Source organism: Echinops telfairi, unplaced genomic scaffold (genome assembly GCF_000313985.2).
Source record: "Echinops telfairi isolate 266 unplaced genomic scaffold, ASM31398v2 ScPeMD7_31;HRSCAF=116, whole genome shotgun sequence".
In the NCBI taxonomy this organism is placed as follows: domain Eukaryota; kingdom Metazoa; phylum Chordata; class Mammalia; order Afrosoricida; family Tenrecidae; genus Echinops; species Echinops telfairi.
The window spans coordinates 22,884,726-22,903,946 of record NW_022103928.1 but is presented as its reverse complement, the minus strand read 5'-3'; the positions used below and the strand labels follow the sequence as shown (position 1 = coordinate 22,903,946).

The following is a 19,221-nucleotide window of genomic DNA, read 5'->3' as shown; positions in this document are numbered from 1 at the left end:
CCCAAGGAATCCTGAAAATAGGCTTCAGACTCAGACGCAGGGCTTGGCTCCTCATCAGACTCAACTGAAAACAAACAGAAGAATCAGCAGACAGACCTGGAACTACCTATAGGCCCCCTTTTCTTCTTCTTCTGTTTTTTCCCCCATGTCTATCTAGAGATGATAGGCAAGATAAACAATCCTGAGAAGAAAACAACAGGACTGATAGTTCTTGGGGGGGCAGGAGAGAGGGAGACGTGGGGGAAAGTGAGTGGTGAGCCAACAAACTCACTTTTTGATCTCAAAAGAGATCTAAAATCAATGGTGAGGAGGGTGTAGAATGTCAGATGGTGTTAGATCAAGTGCAATGTACCCTGAGAGGAAGTACAGAGAGCCGAATGAAGGTCAAACATGATAGTAGGACAGGAGGAAAGTAAAAGGAAGTAGAGAATAGAACTAGGAGGCAAAAGATATTTATGGAGGTATAAATATAGGCAGCTACGTATATAAATATATTAATATGAAACAATAGGGATAAAAGTCTATGCACATATATCTATATGTTAAGTAGCAAGGTAGCAGATGGACATTGGGCCTCTACTCAAGTCCTCCCTCAATGCAAGAACACTTTGTTCTAATAACCTGGAAATCTGTGATGCTCATCTCCCCAACATGATGGCTGAAGTCATAATGGGTGCATAAGCAAATGTGGTGAAGAAATCTGATGGTGCCCGGCTATTAGAAGATATGAAGTTAAGAAATCTGATGGTGCCCGGCTATTAGAAGATATGAAGTTAAGAAATCTGATGGTGCCCAGCTATTAGAAGATATGAAATTAAACAAGTGGCCATTTGCAGGGAAGCAACAAAGTCCATGGAAGAAACACACTTGTCTGTGTGATTATGAGGTGTCAACAGGATCAGGTATCAGGCATCAGAATAGCCAAAACAATCAATCATGTACACGAGTAAGAGGGAAGTTGGAGTGGAGACCCAAACCCATCTGTAGACAATTGGACATTCCCTTGCAGAATGGCCACAAGGAAGAGATGAGTCAGCCAGAGTGCAGTATAGCACCAACGGAACACACATTCCTCTAGTTCTTTAATGCTTCCTCCCCACCACTATCATGACCCCAGTTCTGCCTTACAAACCTAGATAGACCAGAGCATGTACACTGGTACAGATAAGAGCTCTTGACACACAGAATCCAGGACAAATAAACTCCCTCAGGAACAGGAATGGGAGTAGCAATATTATGAGGGTAGGGGGAAGGTAGGGGGAGAAGGGGGAGAAATGGGGAACCGATCGCAAGGATTTATGTATAACCCCTCCTGCCCACGCCCCCCCCCCCGGGGGATGAACAACAGAAATGTGGGTGAAGGGGAACAGGGGACAGTGTAAGATATGAAAGCAATAATGATTTATAATTTATCAAGGGTTCACAAAGGGGCAGGGAGGGAAAAAAGAGGAGCTGATACCAAGGGGTCAAGTAAAAAGAAAATATTTTGAAAATGACGATGGCAACATATGTACAAATGTGCTTGAGAGAATTGACTGTGGATTGTTTTAAGAGGTATAAGTGCCCCCAATAAAATGTTATAAAAATAAATAAAAATAATGTTGGACATTGAATATGGAAGGAAGAATTGAAGCACTTGAATTGTGGTGCTGGAGAAGAATACTGAAAACGCCACGAACTGTTAGAAGGACCAACAGATGGATCTTGGAAGAAATGAGGCCAGAGTGCTCCTGAGAGGCAAGGGCGGCATGATTTCATCTTACGTGCTTTGGTCATACTGTCAGGAGAGGTCAGTCCCTGGAGAAGGCTATCATGCTTGGTCACATGGAGGGGCACGGCAGGAGGGAAGGCCCTGGGTGAGATGGACTGACACAGTGGCTCCAACAATGGGCTCAGGCATAGGAACAATTGTGGCGCAGAGCCGTGCATCGTTCTGTTTTGCAGTGTTGCTCACGGGCTGCAATGGACACGCGGGCACCTATCGACAGCAACAACACAAGCTTAGTAAGGAACACGCAGCTGAATAATCAACCACTTGAGACCATTTGCCAAGGAGCGAGTTCAGAAGGGTTAGGAGAGACGGAGGAGTGAGATGGGAACACAGGGAGGAGGGGGGATGAGCAGTGCATCGTTGAGGGGAAGGCAGTCAGTCGGGTGAAACAAAATGAGTATGAATGGTTGAATGTAAAACAGATCATCTGCTCTGTAAACCTTCACCCAGTTCATGATAAAAGCGTAATCAATCAATCAATAGGCAGCAAAAATGTCCTGTCGGATTATGAGCTGAGTATTCAATAGGCCTTATCTCATTCAATCCTCAGACTAGCCCGATGGATTCCGTACCCTACCGCACTGCCATCAAGTCGATTCCAAGTGTCACCTCCTGCCTCTGAGCTGTCTGTGACTCCCAGCTACCAGGATGTCCCAGGCTGTTCATTCTTAAGGGAGCAAATAGCCTCATCTTCCTCTGAAAAGTGGCCGATGGATTTGAACCGATGACCTTGTAGTTAGCAGCCCCCTGCTTACCCATCAGCACCACCCGAGCTCCTTACGCTAGTGCAGCTGTTCGGTCCTGTCCTGTCCGCTCTGTACGTGCACAGCAGGCTCTTAGGTTGGAGTCGACTGTGGCAGTCACTGTGGCAGTCAGCTTGTCGAGGAGCTGCCTTTTTTGCTGCCGCTCTAAAGTTACAAGGCATGTCCCCTACCCCCTAGGTAATATAGACGAGGTTACCCAGCATCAGAGAGGTTAAGAAATGTGTGCAAGGTCAAGTAGGTAAGTTGGAGGCAAGCCAGGACTCAACTCCAGGTCTGTCAGAGTCCAGTTGGTACTTTTGAACCACAGCACTGACTGCTCTCGACGTCTAAGTTTTGCAGGAAATATAAGTAGACGTGACACAAGCCCTTTGTGGGGGGAGGCTCTGAGGGTGACAAAGGGAGTTCTGGCTATCGGGTGGCCCAGGACAGCTTGAAGCCAGTGGCCTCTTGCGGGAGAAACTTTGGAAGGAGTGTAGTCACCACTCCTAAGTGAACCTGCATAGCTGGGCTGGCACTATGCATAGATGTTCAACACACCTGGTTCCCAAACAGGTATTCTGCAACAATGTCATGTTGCTCTGGCTCAGTGCTTCTCAACCTTCCTCATGCCGTGACCCTTTCATACATACAACCATAAATTATTTTTGTTGCTACTTCATAACTGTTAATTTTGCGACCGTTATGAACTGGGTGACCCCGAAAGGGGTCGTAACCCACAGGTTGAGAACCACTGCTCTAGCTGAACCATGTGAGGTGGTCAAAGAGACAATTAGGGCTTCTTCAAACAATGGGTATTGTTGGGGGAAAAGACGCTGCAAAGGGCTTACGTGTGTGGCAAATGCCAAGTGACTAATGGCTGCCATTTGAACCAAGAGTTTTTGGAAAACAGAACTTCATGAGGGAGAGAATACGCTGTATGATTCCAAGATAATATTAAAATTCATACTCTATGTATGAATACAAGCTATATGTAATAGTAAATTTTTATCATTGTTTTTAAAATATGATTTGACAGTTTTTTTAGTACTGGGCTCAAGAGGCAATGGGACCTATAACATTATCCAAGGAAATAGCCGGACAATTAACGGAAGGCATCTGCTCATATTGTACGTGACCTAAAATCTTTAAATGTATCCTTTCCTTCTATAATTAAGTTCTGATTTTCTAAAATGTAGATGTAGAAATTAAACTGAAATATTAAATATCATTTTTTACCATTTTCCTTCCTATAAAAAGTCATGCCTTCTTTCATTCCCCTTAAACATGACATTTGAATATGTAATGGGTAACAAATTTTGTCTTTCTTATGCCAGTAACTATTCTTCAGTAAGCTCAAACTTTTCCTGGAGAAACAAGGCCCATTATATAAGTCATTTTCGTTTGTTTGTTTAAAGATGCACTTAATAACATTTGCTGATTTAAAATGCTTCATTCAAAATTGTTTGAATGCAATTGTACGTGCGGAAAAGTTTAATTACCAACTATCTACATGGTTGCAATATTACCCAGAGGGCTGTACTTCTTTCTTAATTAAAAATATTTGAACTTCATAATATAGAACTCTATTAAATATGAATAAAACATTGCAAGGTAGAAGTTTACTGAGTAGTTAGCAAATCAATTTCAGCAAGCTTTCCTTAAGAATTACTAGTACAGTACTTTTCCCTGTCAGGGGATTAGAAAGATAGTTCTCCCATACCTTCTTTATAAGAGGTTTCAATTTTCCTTTGTCATAAAGTCACTGTAGGCTGGCACTTGTGATAGCACAGCTTTTCAATGGGATGCCCACTCACGCTCCCAGACTGCAGTACCTTGACGACGTAAGTTGATAGCTGAGTTCCTCCTGCAATCTTCTGCAGCCCAGAAAATGACACTGCCATCTGGTCGGTTGTTCACGCTCCAGGCCCAGAAGGCATCCTTGATTCTGCCTGTTTCCTCGTCACCATGACATGCCAGTCCTCTCTTATAATGTTTCAGTCATCTGACACGTGTATCATCTCTCCTCTGAACTATCACAGTCATATCCCAACTGCAGTCCTTGCCTCCATTCCCACCCTGCTGCAATCCATTCTTGACACAGCAGATGAACCTTTCGGAATGTAAATTAAATCGCGTTACTGCCTTGCTGAAAACTTCAAAGATATGCCATTGATCTTGGATAAAGTCTGCCTTCCTTGTCACAGCCCTCCGGATCCTACACACTCTGAGCTCTGACTTCACCTTCTTCTACTTTTCCCCTTATAACCCAGCCACACGGTCCCCTTTAGTCCTCAAAGATGGTCATTTCAGACACTATGTACCTACTGTTTCTGATGCCTAAAGACACGATGGCCAGGCTCTTTGCCAGGCTGGCTTCTTAAACTTTATCTCAGCTCAAATGTCACGTACTCAGATACTACCGACTACTGTGTCTCTATTACGTCACCTGCTCTTCCTCTTTCCATTCCCTAGCATAGTCTATAATACAGTAGTTTCATGCGGTTACTTGTTTCTGGGAGAAAGACGAGGCTTTCCTGTAAAGAACTACAGTCTCAGGAGCCCACAGGGTCAGTGCTGCTCTGTCCTATATGCTTGATCTGAGTTGGAATCACCTCCCAATGGACAGATCTTCCTTGAGGAGAGACTATCTATGTTTTGGCCAGTGTTCTATTCCTAGCACCAGAGACTGCCTGGCACGGGAGATACCCAACAGGAGACACTCTTACCAATCCAGAAGCAGAATCAGAAGAGCTGTGTTCCTTTACTAAGAGGTTCTTTACTTTACAGACCCTGGTTACTGAACCCCAAACCAAACTCACAGCCATCAAGTCGATTCGAGTCATAGTGACCCTACAAGGCAGAGTAGAACTGCCTGTATGTGTTTATGAGACTGTTTATATACCATAGTAGAAAGCCGTGGCTAGTGGACTCAAACTGCTGACCTTGCAGTTGGCAACCCAATGTGTAACCACTGCGCCAAACATATGGACTGCAGTGCTAGCATGGCATAGGCAATTTCACAAATGCAACCACATTAACATTAAAAGGATTGCTAGACAGAGGATAATTCTCAAAAATTCCTTTGGGCAACAAGTACATTTTCTACGACCAGTGGACTCCGAGTCCTGTTTGAAGTCATAACGTGCATTTTAGAGTTTAGTATTAGGGCCACAACAGTCTAGGCATTAAATCTTAAGTATTTTGAAATGAAAAAAATCTTTCAAATTAAAGAAGTAGGCAAAAATAAATACATAAATTTATCTATTTATGGATAAATTTTGGATAAATTTATCATATAAATTTATAGAAGCAAGTAGGCAAAAATAAATAGATAAATAAAAAGCATTCAGACTAGAAAGGAGGAAATAAAACCTATTCTATTGACAATCACATACTGTACATAAAAATCCCAAGGAAACTACAACCAAAACCAAAAAGAAACAAGCAGCTCTAATGAAGCTCAGCAACATTGCAGGTTATAAGATCATAGACAAAAATCCATTGTATTTCTATATGTCAGTAATGAATACCCCAAGATGGAAACAAAACAAAACAATTCCATTCACACTAGCATCAAAAATGAGCGAAATACTTAGGGATTAACTTAACCAAAAAAGTGAAAGAATTTATACACTGAGAACTACAAAACATGTTGAAAAGTTAGAATAGACCTAAACAAATGGAGGAATCTCAGGGGTTACAAGCACAGTTAATGCACTTAGCTGTTAACCACAAGGCTGATGGTTCAAGTCCAGCGAGGAGGCCTTGGGAGAAAGGTCTGGTGATCTACTTTCAGAAATCCAACCACTGGCAATGCTCTAGGGGACAGCTCCACCCTGGCACACATGGGGTTGTCATGGTCAGGACTGGCTCGCTGGCAACTGTTGTTTTTGTTGTTAAGTAAATGGGAAGACAGCCCATAGATCGGAAGGTTTAGTTTTGTTAAAATGGTAATATTTCTCAAATCAACCTGCAGATTCAACACAATCTTTATAAAAGTCTCAACTGCGTTTGACACAGAAATTGACAAGCTGAGCTTCAAATTCACAGCTCAGTGCCAGGAACCCAGTATCGCAAAGATAACCTTGAGGAACTAAGTGGGAGGATTCATCCTTCTGGATTTCCAAGCTTCCTACAAAGCAGCAGTACTCAAGGCAGTGTGGCACTGGCGTAAGACGGATGCACAGAGCAGTGGTACAGAACTGAGAAGCCAGAAATAAAACCTTTACTTGCTTGTATACGTGTTTTTCACTAAGGGCCCAAGACCATTCAGTGGAGGAAGAATAATCTTTTAAACAAATGGTACTTGGAAGACTGGATATACAAATGGAAAAGGATGAAGTTGGATCACTACCTTATACCTATAAGAAATTTAACTAAAAATGAATCAACAATCTTTTCCCCATTTCTTTTGTTTTCTTTAATGTATAGCAGCCCTTTCCCCCCTGTATGTTTTCTTCAAGAACTATGAATCAACAATCTTACGACACATGCTAAAACTCTAAAACTTTTAGAAAGGAGCAGGTGTAAGCTTCTGTGACTTTGGGTTGGGGAAGAGAATCTCTTTATGGGGTTTTGGTAAGCATGTAGCACTCTTTAGGGGAAGCTTGCTTTCACAGATTCTTAGCTGTGAAGAAAATGACAATTGTTAGAACCCTTGCATGAGCCTGATTTTCCTTTTTCTTAAAAGTGTCCCTGGACACCTTTAAAATTCACTTTGAAATAAAGCAGACTCATGCCTTCGATAATTTTATAGCCTATTAAGCTGTGACTATCAGTAAGCACATGCTCACAAAGGTGAGTTCCCAGACTGTTGTGATCATGTGTTTGTTAGAAATAAAGTTTTATTAGGCCAAATGTTGACACTGTAACCAAATGTCTCTGCAGGAATGGGAAGCAATGCCTTCGTGCTTTGCTTTACCAAAGATAAAGCTCCTTTGTCCTTTTCATCCCTTTGAAGTATTTATTCTGAGTCCCTTTCTGTAGCTGTACACTGCAACAGTAAGACATCACCGGGCGCCTTAAGGAACAGGAGACATGGTAGGTAGGCTTGTGTTTTGTTATCTCCAGTGAGCAGCTACCAGAAAGAAGGATCTCCTGAGATAAGCAAATGCCTTCTCATCACCCAGGAATTTCACTGCCCCATACAGACCCAGGAGAATTGAAAACATACAGCCACACAAAAAGGTGTACCCAAATGTTCTTATACTGGAAGTATCCTATCCTATAAGCCTCCTAAATGAAGAGGATGGGTAAGAGCTAGCCTTCCTCCCTCACCCATCCGAACTCTGGTCTCCTATTCCTTTTGTTATGCCCTGGTGTTATGAGAGGAGGCTACTTTTCAGGCTGTGCCCCTTGCTGCGTGGATGCGAGTTCATTTGTGGATGACGTTCCCACGCTCATATACATGCTCTGGTTTTATTTCCACAGAAAGAACAACAACAATAACAACAACAAAAAAGCCTGTTTGTGGAAGTACAGTAAAACAGACTCGATATTATAGAAGTCAGTGACCAAACAAATTATGGGGAAAACTGAGTGGAATGCTGCCTCTGAAAGCTTTGCTTTCGCCCGGTGCTGGCAGTCCAGTATTGGCTGCAGTCAAGAGGAACGGAGTTGTACAATGAATCAGCGGGGCCGTTTAGTAGCTGTGCTCAGATCCATTAGTACAACCAAAGAAAATGAAATTATAGTTTGAAAGACAAAATCTGCTTGTTTAAAGAATATTTTTAAAAATGAAAACCATTAAAAATATTAGTAACAGCCCTCATGGGAAATCAACATAAAACAAATCCATTCTTACTGGATTCAATGATTTGCTATTTTCTTACATCGACACACGCAGGATAAAAAGGGGAAAACACATTTTAGTTTTTTCCTTGGATGCTTCTTGAGAAGCCATCCCTTTTGAAAGACTGCACTAATGTTGACCCGGCACAGGCTGGCGGATGTGAACAGCCGTTCTAGGGTCAGATGTCCAGGTTCAAGGGTGCTTCTGCTATCACATAGCTGCAGTCCTTCAGCAAACCTTTCCTCAACCTCAAACTTCCTTCCTCTGAAAACTGGGGATGGAGAAAGTCCCTGCTTTCCTGGGAGTTCCATGAAATGTGACACAGAGGGCTCGGCAGTGTCTGACCTAGGTTAAGTGTGCAGGAAATATTAGCAAGGTGGCACAAATGGTTAAGTGTTCAACAAGCTGAAGAGGTTAGAGGTTCCCAGACACCCAGGGGTCTCTTGGAAGACCGGCCTGGTGATCTGCTGTCATCAAAGGAACAGCTGTGGAAACTTTAGTCCGCAGTTCTGTTCCACACTCACTGGGTTTGCCAGGGTCTGGAACTGACTTGGTGACTGCCAACAACAACAACAACAACAACAACAACAACAACAACAACAACAGTGATGTACGGGGATAGGTTGATTACCTGTGCTAGGTGACCGCTAACCTGCTCCTTAGAACAGAACTGAAATGGACGTTTTACACTGTAACACGTACAGGAGTGTTTGGACATGGCATACCGAGAAAAGATTTAATCCATTTTAAAAACAAGGTACATTTGTTCTGCATAGTCCCATGGCTCTCCAGTTTGTAAGTGGTGCTATGGGGGAGCTGCAGGGAGAAAAGGACTACCACAGGAAGGACCAACATCAACCCAACGGACATGCAGACAGCCACCAAACTAGCTTAGGGAGGGTTCAATGATACCATTTTACCATTAACCTTCACTCCTGTCATTTCTTATTTGGGGAAACTGCTGCAGAGAGACCAGAAAGTGTCTAGGATAATGATGTTTTTATGACTTCTAATGAAGACTTGTTATTGAAAATCTGTCCATTTCATTGGCAAGTTTTTGGCTCAAAAAGTAAGATCTTCATTTATAATTTGTAGGCAGCAATAACTAAAATCATGGGAAGTCACTGGGAAATAAAAAATAACTATTATGATGAAAACGACATAATTATCTTTCTCATTAGGAACGTGGAGCATCCTATTATCATTAGGATGTGCACCCTCTGTTTAACAGCTGCTGTTAGTGAACTAAAACACATTGGCGTGGGAGAGAAAATACATTACGGATCCCCCAAATGGTGAAAAACGGATACTGCGGGAAATGGGTGTGAACTGGAGCAGAACCCGGTAGGATGCACGGCAGTGATGGACGCCGTCCCGGGGCCACTTACAGATGCGTCAGGAGTCCGCCTCAGCTTTTCCCCCGAGACTTCTTTTAGGAAGGTTTTGTTTATTGAAGCCGGCACTTGATGGACTGGACGATCCTTCACTTTGAACATGGGATCTGGCGTTTTCTGAGCGGATTCACACCTTTTCCCAGGGGGAGAAAGGCACGGCGTAGGCACCAAACGTGTTTGGACGTCGGAATTCTGCCTTTCGGAGGCTCCTGCTCCTGCTGCAGCGCTTCTGGGGTGTCCTTTCTGAGTCTGTGTGCCGGGCTTCCCCAGCGTGCTCTCGCCTGCCACCGGAGGAAGCCACAAAGGACTGGTGCCTGGGCCTGGAGAGCCCTGGGCACTGTGGCTAGCCTAGGTTGGAGAACAAAGTGAGAAATCACTTTGAGCAGAAATGTGTGATGGATAAGTTATTGCAAATATATAACTTTACCATACGCTCATATAGTCCATGAATAAAAGTCGCTATTTTAATTTGCAATGAAAATTACAATCCAATTAACTAAAAAGAGCAAGGAAGGTAGGTAGAAGCCACTTGCTACTAAAAGTCTCTGATAATTATTGTAGGGTAGATTTATTGTTCAAGAGCAATTCATAACAAAACAAGTTATTTTTTTTACTAATTCTTTTGCCCCTAAGAACATTTAAGAATCAGTCATCCATATGTGTTCTAGAACATCTTCTAGAACATAGGAACTTAGCTAAAACATCTAAGAATTATCTTGTGACATACAGATAAGCTAGGTGCATGCACCAACCAAAAATAGTATCTACTTTATTTAAGGAGGAACTGTGGATTTACCAAAGTATGTTTGTAGTATGTTAGAGCAGTTTTTGTTCAAAATCAATAGATAGCACGTCTTGTAAAATACTTTTATGACACGAACATTTCAATTATACAAATATTTTCCCCCACAAAATATGAAATTTATTGAATGTAATTGGAAAGCTGAAAGTGAAAGTTTTCTGAATTTTCTAAGTGTGGATAGCTTTGTCATTATCCCCAGGAAAGCAAAAGGTAAAAAAAATTTAAGCCTGGGAAAGAAGAATTACATAAAAGTTACATAAAAATCAAAAACAAAACAAAAAGAAAAATCAAGGACCATGAAAGTAAATAATGTAAACACAAAATACAGTGCTTTTTAGGTTGGTAGAGTTTTATGTTATAAACGAATAAATTTAATGAAATAATGAATGTGACCATTGCTTGTACGTGTCATAGCAGATTTTTAAAAATTCCATCTGTTTAAATGTGTAATAAATAAATGGATGTTAAAAATGATACTTTGAATGGGAACAAGTCAAGAAAGGCCGAGCACATTTTAAAGACATCCTTTGGTATCTGACATAATATGGACATTCCGTTTCAGTCAGCAATTCCACCACCTCTCCACTTACAGTCTTACAGCATCAAGCATCCATCCAGTTATTTCTAAACTTTGGCATCTTAAAAATAAAAAGTTTGGGTGGCTGATTAGACTGTTCATTTTATTTTTGAATGTTTAGCCATCAACACACTCGACGGAAGGTGGCATTTCCCCCGCAGAGGGAGAAAAAGGGGAAGCACTAGCATTAGGTTAGGCCTGGGGCAAAGGAGGAATTTATCAGAGGCGCTCTAGTAGCGCAGTGGTTATGAGTTGGGCTGCAATCCTCAAGGTCAGTAGTTCAAAACCACCAGCCATTCCTTGGGAGCCTTGGGAGAAAGCCGGGGCTCTACTCCCATAAGCAGTTACAACCTTACACACTCCCAAGCACAGTTCTTCCCTGTCCTACATGGTTGCTATGAGTCGGCATTGAGTTGACGGCAATGAGTTTGATTTGGATCTGGTTTGGTTTAATTAGAAGAGGAGCCAGGGTGGTGTTGTGAGTTATGAGTTGAGCTGCTAAATATAAAGTCAGCAGTTCGAAACCACCAGCAGCTCCATGGAAGATGAGGTTTTCGACTCCCTTGCAGATTTAGTCTTGGTAGAAACCCCAAATCCATTTGCAGGGCCCCCACAGGATTAAGTAAGTTTCCAGTGACTCTCCTCTGACCATAGTCCAAGGATGTGAGTAACTTTGCTATCAGACAGAGAGCATTGTAAAGTTGATTCTGGCAGATGTTACTAAGTTAAAGAGTAACACCTTATTATTTGATCTCCCTTTGGATCCATTTTAAAGTTGTTTGAATTTTCAATATTTTCTGCTTTCTTTTTTAGTTTTTCAATCAACAATTTATACACATTTTGTTTTAAAACATTGGTTACAATACCCGAAATGTAATATATCACCACAATCAATTTTAGGATATTTTCTCCTGTCTTGTACTCATTGTTATTAGCTCCTCATTTCTCCCCAACCTCCCCTGACATCCCCGCTCAAGTGCCCATGTTTAGCCATCAACACACTCGACGGAAGGTGGCATTTCCCCCGCAGAGGGAGGAAAAGGGGAAGCACTAGCATTAGTTCCTTCCCAAGAAACCATTAATCCAGTTACGGTCCCAATAGATTTACCTATCTTGGATTTCATACACAGGAACACATACCAAATAAATAACATAAAACAGAGAAAATTCTCAATCAACAAGAAAGCCAAAAACATTAAAAACTAGAACTAATTTAAAATGGGAACACAGAAGGTAGGGATGCTATAGAAATGAGATGGTGCCCCGCTCTCAGCTAAAATAGTACATGGGGTCTTAAAGGCTTGTCTCCAAACAAGCAGCCAACTAAGTGAGATGCCAACTAAGATGTGGAGGAAGCACAGCATCATCAGTCACCTAGGATTGTAAATCATATAATCCGAAGTTGAAGGAGGGATGAGTATCAGAGCCTCAATTGTGTGAAGCCTGTGGATGACAATGGGAGCCCAAGATTCATTTGTGGGACCTACATAGAAAGCAGCCTCCGGCGAACTCCCTCTCGCCACAGTTGAGGGCTGGGAGGAGAGTGGTTACTAAACAGAGTGCATTGCAGAGATGAGTGTAGAAGATCAAAGGCTTGAGAGATCTGCCTGGACCAGCTAAAACTTTTGTCAGTTGATCCCCCCTCTGATGCATGCTGAACCTGATCTGGTTTTCAACATTTTCTGTACTTTTGTTTTTGTTTGTTCATATTAGGGTGAGTCTCAGAGGTGTTAGGTCATCAGGGTCACCCTCTTGAAGTCATGTGATATATTTTTCTGTTTTTCGGTATGTGAAACCCAGGGACAGCAAGCAGAATAAAGGTCTCGGTGGGTGGGGGATCTGTGGTGGTGGTGGTGGTGGTGGGCACAGTAAAAGGGAGATGATGCCAAGGAGTCCAGGAAGAAAAAGAATGTTTGGAAACTGATTGTGGTAGCAATTGTACAATTCTGCTTGACGTGATTGAACTATGGAATGATATATGTATGAAATCCCAAATTAATAACAAATTATCAATAAAATACAATAAAATGGGTCAAGAGGGAGATCAAACGATAAGGTGTTAGATTTTAACCTAACTGCATCTGCAATAATCCACTTTGCAAAGCATCCTGCCTGACAGAAAGGCGCCTCACGCCCCTGGTCCGTGGTCTGCTTTCCTGCCCATTGAGGTTTTCTCTCTTGTTTTGTCATTGCTGTGTTGTTTGCTTCCTGTTTAGAGTTTGATATGATTTTCTGTATATGAAATCCAGGAGAGGTAAATCATAGAGACAGTAACCGGATCAATGATTACCTAGGGGCATGGCAGGGGAGCTAACAATAGTGAGTACGAGAAAGAAGAAAACATTCTGAAATGGATTGTAGTGGTCATTGCACAAATCTTGTTAGTATGACTGAACTATTACATTGTATCTTATGTGAATTATGTGCCAATAAAACTATTTTTAAAAAAGATTCACAGTTTCAAAAACCTACAGGGCAGCTCTACTCGGTCCCGTAGGGTCACTATGAGTTGGAAGTGACTCGTTGGCAGTGAAAATGGTTTCAGCGTTTGGCTTAATTAGAAGGGTGCATGCACAGGACAGGCTGTATGTACGCATGTTTGTATCCCCAATCTATCATTGCCCTGTCTCTTTTCAACTTCCCCATGGGTCAGGTGTTGCTCTAGGTGCTGCAGGTACAGGGGATGGAATGGCAGCCCACAGCGCAGTCCCTGCCTTCCAGGAACTTTATCCTGGAAGCAAGGAGGAGAGTCTGTGTGTGGTTTGAAGTTGAGGAATGCCGCAATGAGATTTACATTTCAGAAAGAGCTCTCTAGCGGTACAAAATAGAGAGCAGGGGTGTGTGTTTGTGTAAATGGTTGAGTTGTGGAGACCTTAGAAACAGGAGACCAAATTAGGAGAGCACTGTATGGTCAGGACTAGAACTGTCCAGGGGGACTGTCTTAAGGCCATGAGGGGGATGGCAGGGAAGTTGGAGTGATCTGAGAGTAGGTTGTACTTAGTGACTTTCTGGAAAATCTCTCACATAGAGTCTGGATCCCTGATTCTGTCATGTTTTGAGTTTTCCTTCTTAAGCAAAGTAGTGGCAATTAATTTGCAGATCATTGTGTTCCCAAGGCAAGTGCCTTGGGACTTTCCTTCAAAGACATCTTCCCTATCTGTAGTAAATAACGAGAATGGCAGTGTCTAAGGCCTTCTCATGAACATTTCTTCTTGGTATCCATTCTGGGCCTGTATTCTTTGTCTATGCTATTTATCTTCTGATACATGTTTCCCGATAAATGATGGAAAGATGAATCTTCCAGGGGGCCAAGTGGAGCACACAAATGACAGCTATTGTCACCAGGGGCCCTTACTTTGTTTTCCAAATGAGAAAATAAGATGAGCAGGACCATTTCTGCTCTGGGTGCAGTCACTGTATAGTCTCAATTGCACGTATTAGGCAACTCCGTGCTGCCCACCACTGAGTGAGGGAGCTTATCCTTCCCTAGCTAGCACTTTGGGGACCCTGGGGATATCCATATAGCTGAAGAACCTTGCCTTTGGGCAGTTATTATATACAGAGGAATACTCATGAGCTGTATATGGAGAGTCATCCTCCATTTTTCCTAAATAAAGTCTGGGTTTGGAGATGGGCTCAGAAGATGTTTATGTATCTGTAAGCATCATGTGGGGATCTAAAAGAATCACCTACGGATCTTGCTAAATTGTAGATTCTGATTCTGTGTATCTGTTGTGGGTAGGAACCTTCTCAGCAAGGGCTTGAACAGAAATGAACTGGTTCCAAACCTTGGTACAACAGAAGATCTATGGGGCCAATGAACTGTGATGTCCCATGAAGCCATGACCCTAAGTCTGTCTCCAAGCTAAGGAACCAAATCCCACGAGGATTTTAATTCTAAATACACAAGCTCACGCTACCATCACTGAACATTTTGATCACAGATTCTATGGAGGAGTCCGGATCAAAACGGGGAAGAATACAGACGAACGGCAAATGCTCATGGACTTTACACTTCCTGAAACCAAAGGGGCTGGACCAACCCTGGAGACTACTGTCCTAAAATAATTGTTAAACCTTAAACGGAAAATGTCCCCTGAGATCTTAAAGTCAAATAATAGTTTAACTTGACTAGTGAAAGCTATCTGCCTGGAGTGTTATGCTCTTTTAAGATCCAGGGGACAATAGCAACTCAAAAGATTAGATAGGAACTGTAGGGGCCAGTGGGTTTATGCTGATGAAGGAACACCTCAGCAAGGGAGGGAGAGACTGGTTGACTGCATGTAATCCATGCCACTGAATGTCATCTATGTCACATGTAGAAACTGTATGAACGAGTGTATTTTTTGTTGTACACATTTTCCCCAACAACAAAATAAACACTAATCCACTGCCACCCAGCGGATTCCGATTCACAGTGAGCCTGTACAACAGAGTAGAACTGCCTCTTTGGGTTTCTGCGAATGTAACTCTTTATGCGATAGCCTCACCTTTCTCCCATGGAACTACTGGTGACTTCGAGCCACGAAGCTTGGAGTTAGCAGCCCAATAGTCAAATTAACTGAAGAGTCTGGGAAGGGTACAAAAAAGCTGGCTTACCTTAGCTGTCCTGTTGATGTCATGTCCTATTAAGTTGGCTCTGACTCCTGGGACCAGAAAGGACACAGCAGACCTTCCTATCGGATTTCTAAGCTGTACTCTTTACAAATGCAGGATGCCAGGCCTTTTTACCCAAAGAAGGGTGAGTGGGTTCAAACTATAGACCTTTCAGTTAGCAGCCAAGAGCTTAAACAGTGTGCCACCAGCCTTTCTTTGTGCTGCCCCAGAACCACTGACTCTGGTTTGATGTAGGGTTATGAAAGGGGAACTGGGATGAATGAGAAAGACAAGATTACACCTAAGACTAAAATAAAACAGTGTATTTATTCAATTGGGTCAGCTTCTCTTTGAGCATGGAAATAAGTGGCAAATAAGAAATTGTTTAATTTTAATGAATCTATTAGGAAGTCCAAAAATATTAATTCTAATTTCAGTAAGTATTTTCTAAGAATGATGCACTGGCAAAACCCCATCCCTCTCCTTAGTAATATCCGTGCCTCTTTTGTGAGGTATAGATGATGTTCATTGATTTCACACAAGTAGCTCTTTTGATTCCAATGTGCTTTGGGGTTAATTTTTTACCTATAAAACTGATAAGCACTTATCAAAAGCAAAAGAAGTTAGCATATTATGGTCTGATTGGAAAACAACCCTTTGGCTTCTCACTTAGCTACTGAAAACCTGTAGAGTGATTGAGGACAATTTGTCAGAGTGGTAAAGAAATTGTCCTGCCATTTTCACATTCTAATCGTCTGCTCGTCTGTGTTTCTCAGAAGAACAAATACAAAATGCTTTTGATTCAACTTAAAATATATATATATTTGTAAGCCTCAAATATCTTGAATCGTTTGTCTTCTGGGCTTGGAAACATTTGTTTGTTAGGTATTCAATCACGCCCCAGTGCCAGGAACATCAATGGAGCCTGCCTGATTAACTGTAGCACAGCATATGTACGCCGAAGATGAGAATGATTTCCCCAAGGAGGCAGCGCTTCCTCTGTTGAACTACGTTTCTTAAAAGGACATGCAGATGGGCATTTGGACAATGATTTCTGGATGCGTAAAACGAATTGCTCTTGCTGGGTTGTAATTTTGAAAAGATCATTTTAATGACTCTTGAGGGCCACCTACTTGGAGCAGATGGGACCCACACTCTTTGAATGGCAACTTTTAATGTTGAGTGAGTCAGGATAGAACTCAATTTTAGCCTTTGTAAAAGTAAATGATCATGTGTGTTTATGTTTCCATTGATTTTTAATTCAGTCCATCATGGAAAAAGCCTTCTCTGACATTCTTGAAAGTTTTGTAATGCAATACTCGCACACCTGGCACTATTCCAGGCACAGTTTGGATGGCTATGTTAAATTGGTAATTGAACCTGAACCAGCAGGAGTTTTTACCTTCGCCCAAGGTTTTAATGATTAAATGTGTCAATAGAGAGTATCATGGAGTTTGCCGAAGGAACTAGTAAACATTAGCTATAATTTAGGTACACTTTTGTTGTTAACAAAAGAGCACAGTTATTTGCACAAACACAGCTAAAGACAGTAGGTATTCTGTCATAATGGAATGAAAAAAAAGTCACTGCCTAGTTGATGATAACAAGGTTGATTATTTCAAGTATTTTCACTAGCAGCTATCCCTAAGAATGACTTCTGCTTCTATTTCTTGAGTGCTATAGGAAACCATCCTAGTAATACAGTTCCTTCTGGCTGGGAAAGAGAATCGACAATGATGTGCTTAATGCATTTTATTAGTTTGTAAGCAAATTAAAGAGAGGGGAGCTCTCACTGTTGCTAACAGTGACTAACCTGAAGCAGACCTGCTGTTAAAAATGGTTGGGTAAATTATTTTTGCAACTCTCTCTACTTGTAGACAAGTTACAGAGACTGTATGCGAACAGCAAATGTCATCAAAGAAATATTTGGGAGGGGGCGAATAAAGGGATTCTTCTGTCGCAAGACAAATACATATTTTTCTGCATGTTACTTTTTTTGCTCTTATAAAGTATTATGCTTTAAAGATTTCCTATAAAAGTTATTTACATTTACGTTTATCTACAAAATGCCTACTTTAAAAGTAAAAGTAGAAATGTCAGATTTTAAAAATACAAGAGTTTTAGAGGCATTTTATTTTTTTTAACCTGCCCATAACAATGCAAAGTCAAGACCCAGGAACCACGGGACCTGTGACTTTTTCTGAGAAGAACAGAGCTTCAGAAGATAAACATAAAAGCTTGTAGAGGTGAGCATTCACATGGAATAACTATTAAATATTCCTGGGAGGTTTACATCATATGTTATATGTCAAAATTCATAAAGTACAGGCATAAAAACACCAGGCTAAAACTCAAGAGAACTCACTCCCATGGAACGAATTCCAGCCCTGGTGGCGAGTCGGGCTGCTAACTGCAAGCAGCAGTTGGAAACCACCAGCCGCTCCACTGAAGAAAGGTAAGGAAGGTCTCTACTCCCGTAGAGTTAGAGTCTCGGAAACCCACAGGGGCATTTCTAGTCATCCTCCAGGGGCCCTAGGAACATGCCAGGCAGTATATTCAAAAGAGTCCTTCTCCTATTCTTTCCGGTGCATAATCTGACAATTAAAAAGTGTTTAAAGGCTGCACAGAAACAGAAGCAGCCTATGTGGAGTAAATAACTTGCCTATTGTGTGTATGTAAGTATGTGTGAGAAAGCAATTAAGTATCTGTGGTAGCGGTGAATGGTTAATGCAATATTCAGGTATGGATGCCGTCAGAAAAAAAAAAACAAACAACCTAAAACCAACTATTAAAATGAAACAGCTTAGCCACTGAGTGTTGAAATTACCTGGAACAACAAAACCTGGAACGGTGGGAGGGGAGACAAAAAGGTCTTTTTAATCTACTTTCTGTAGCGAACCTGTCCTTCCCAGGCCCCCATAGGGTGAGACACAGAGAACTGGAAGCTTATGAGCTAATTGGAGCACCACAGGCAGGCAGTCCGCAGGACTCACATGCAAAGAAGGATAATGTGTTTAGCTCAAATGTCCCAATTTGGATTGTTGGGTAAGACACATGACCTGACCTTGCACATTCCCATGTCAGTATGCAAAGCATGACCTGAAGTGGGCAGCGCTGTGGGGAATGGCAGTATTTCTAGATGAAAAACTGAACTAGAGAGGTGATAAAATACTACTATAAAGCTCACTACTTAAATGACAAACCAGGCCTATATGGGGTGTCCCGCCCCGTCAGCCCTGCCATGTGTGGAAGCCACCCTGCTGTAACAGCGTCACTGAGGTAGTTTGTTTCACACGGTAGTCTGGATGTGACAGTGAGATAGTTTGTTTTACACGGTAGTCTGGATGTGGCAGTGAGATAATTTGTTTCACACGGTAGTCTGGATGTGGCAGTGAGATGGTTTGTTTCACATGGTAGTCTGGATGTGACAGTGAGATAGTTTGTTTCACACGGTAGTCTGGATGTGACAGTGAGATAGTTTGTTTCACACGGTAGTCTGGATGTGACAGTGAGATAGTTTGTTTCACACGGTAGTCTGGATGTGGCA

General features: G+C 41.9%; 1 protein-coding gene across 7 annotated transcripts in view; it reads right to left on the bottom strand.

Annotated features, from left to right (window-relative positions):
• Positions 1-19,221, bottom strand: part of CFAP20DC (CFAP20 domain containing) — a 277,597-nt gene that overhangs the window by 80,250 nt on the left and 178,126 nt on the right. For all 7 annotated transcript variants that reach the window (XR_006680044.1, XM_045289987.1, XM_045289989.1 and 4 more), the window contains one exon: positions 9,694-10,047. Coding sequence is in view for 6 of the 7 variants with exons in the window: in XM_045289987.1 (XP_045145922.1) it covers positions 9,694-10,047 (354 nt within the window). In the remaining variant the exon portion in view is untranslated. The remainder of the gene's footprint in view (positions 1-9,693; positions 10,048-19,221) is intronic.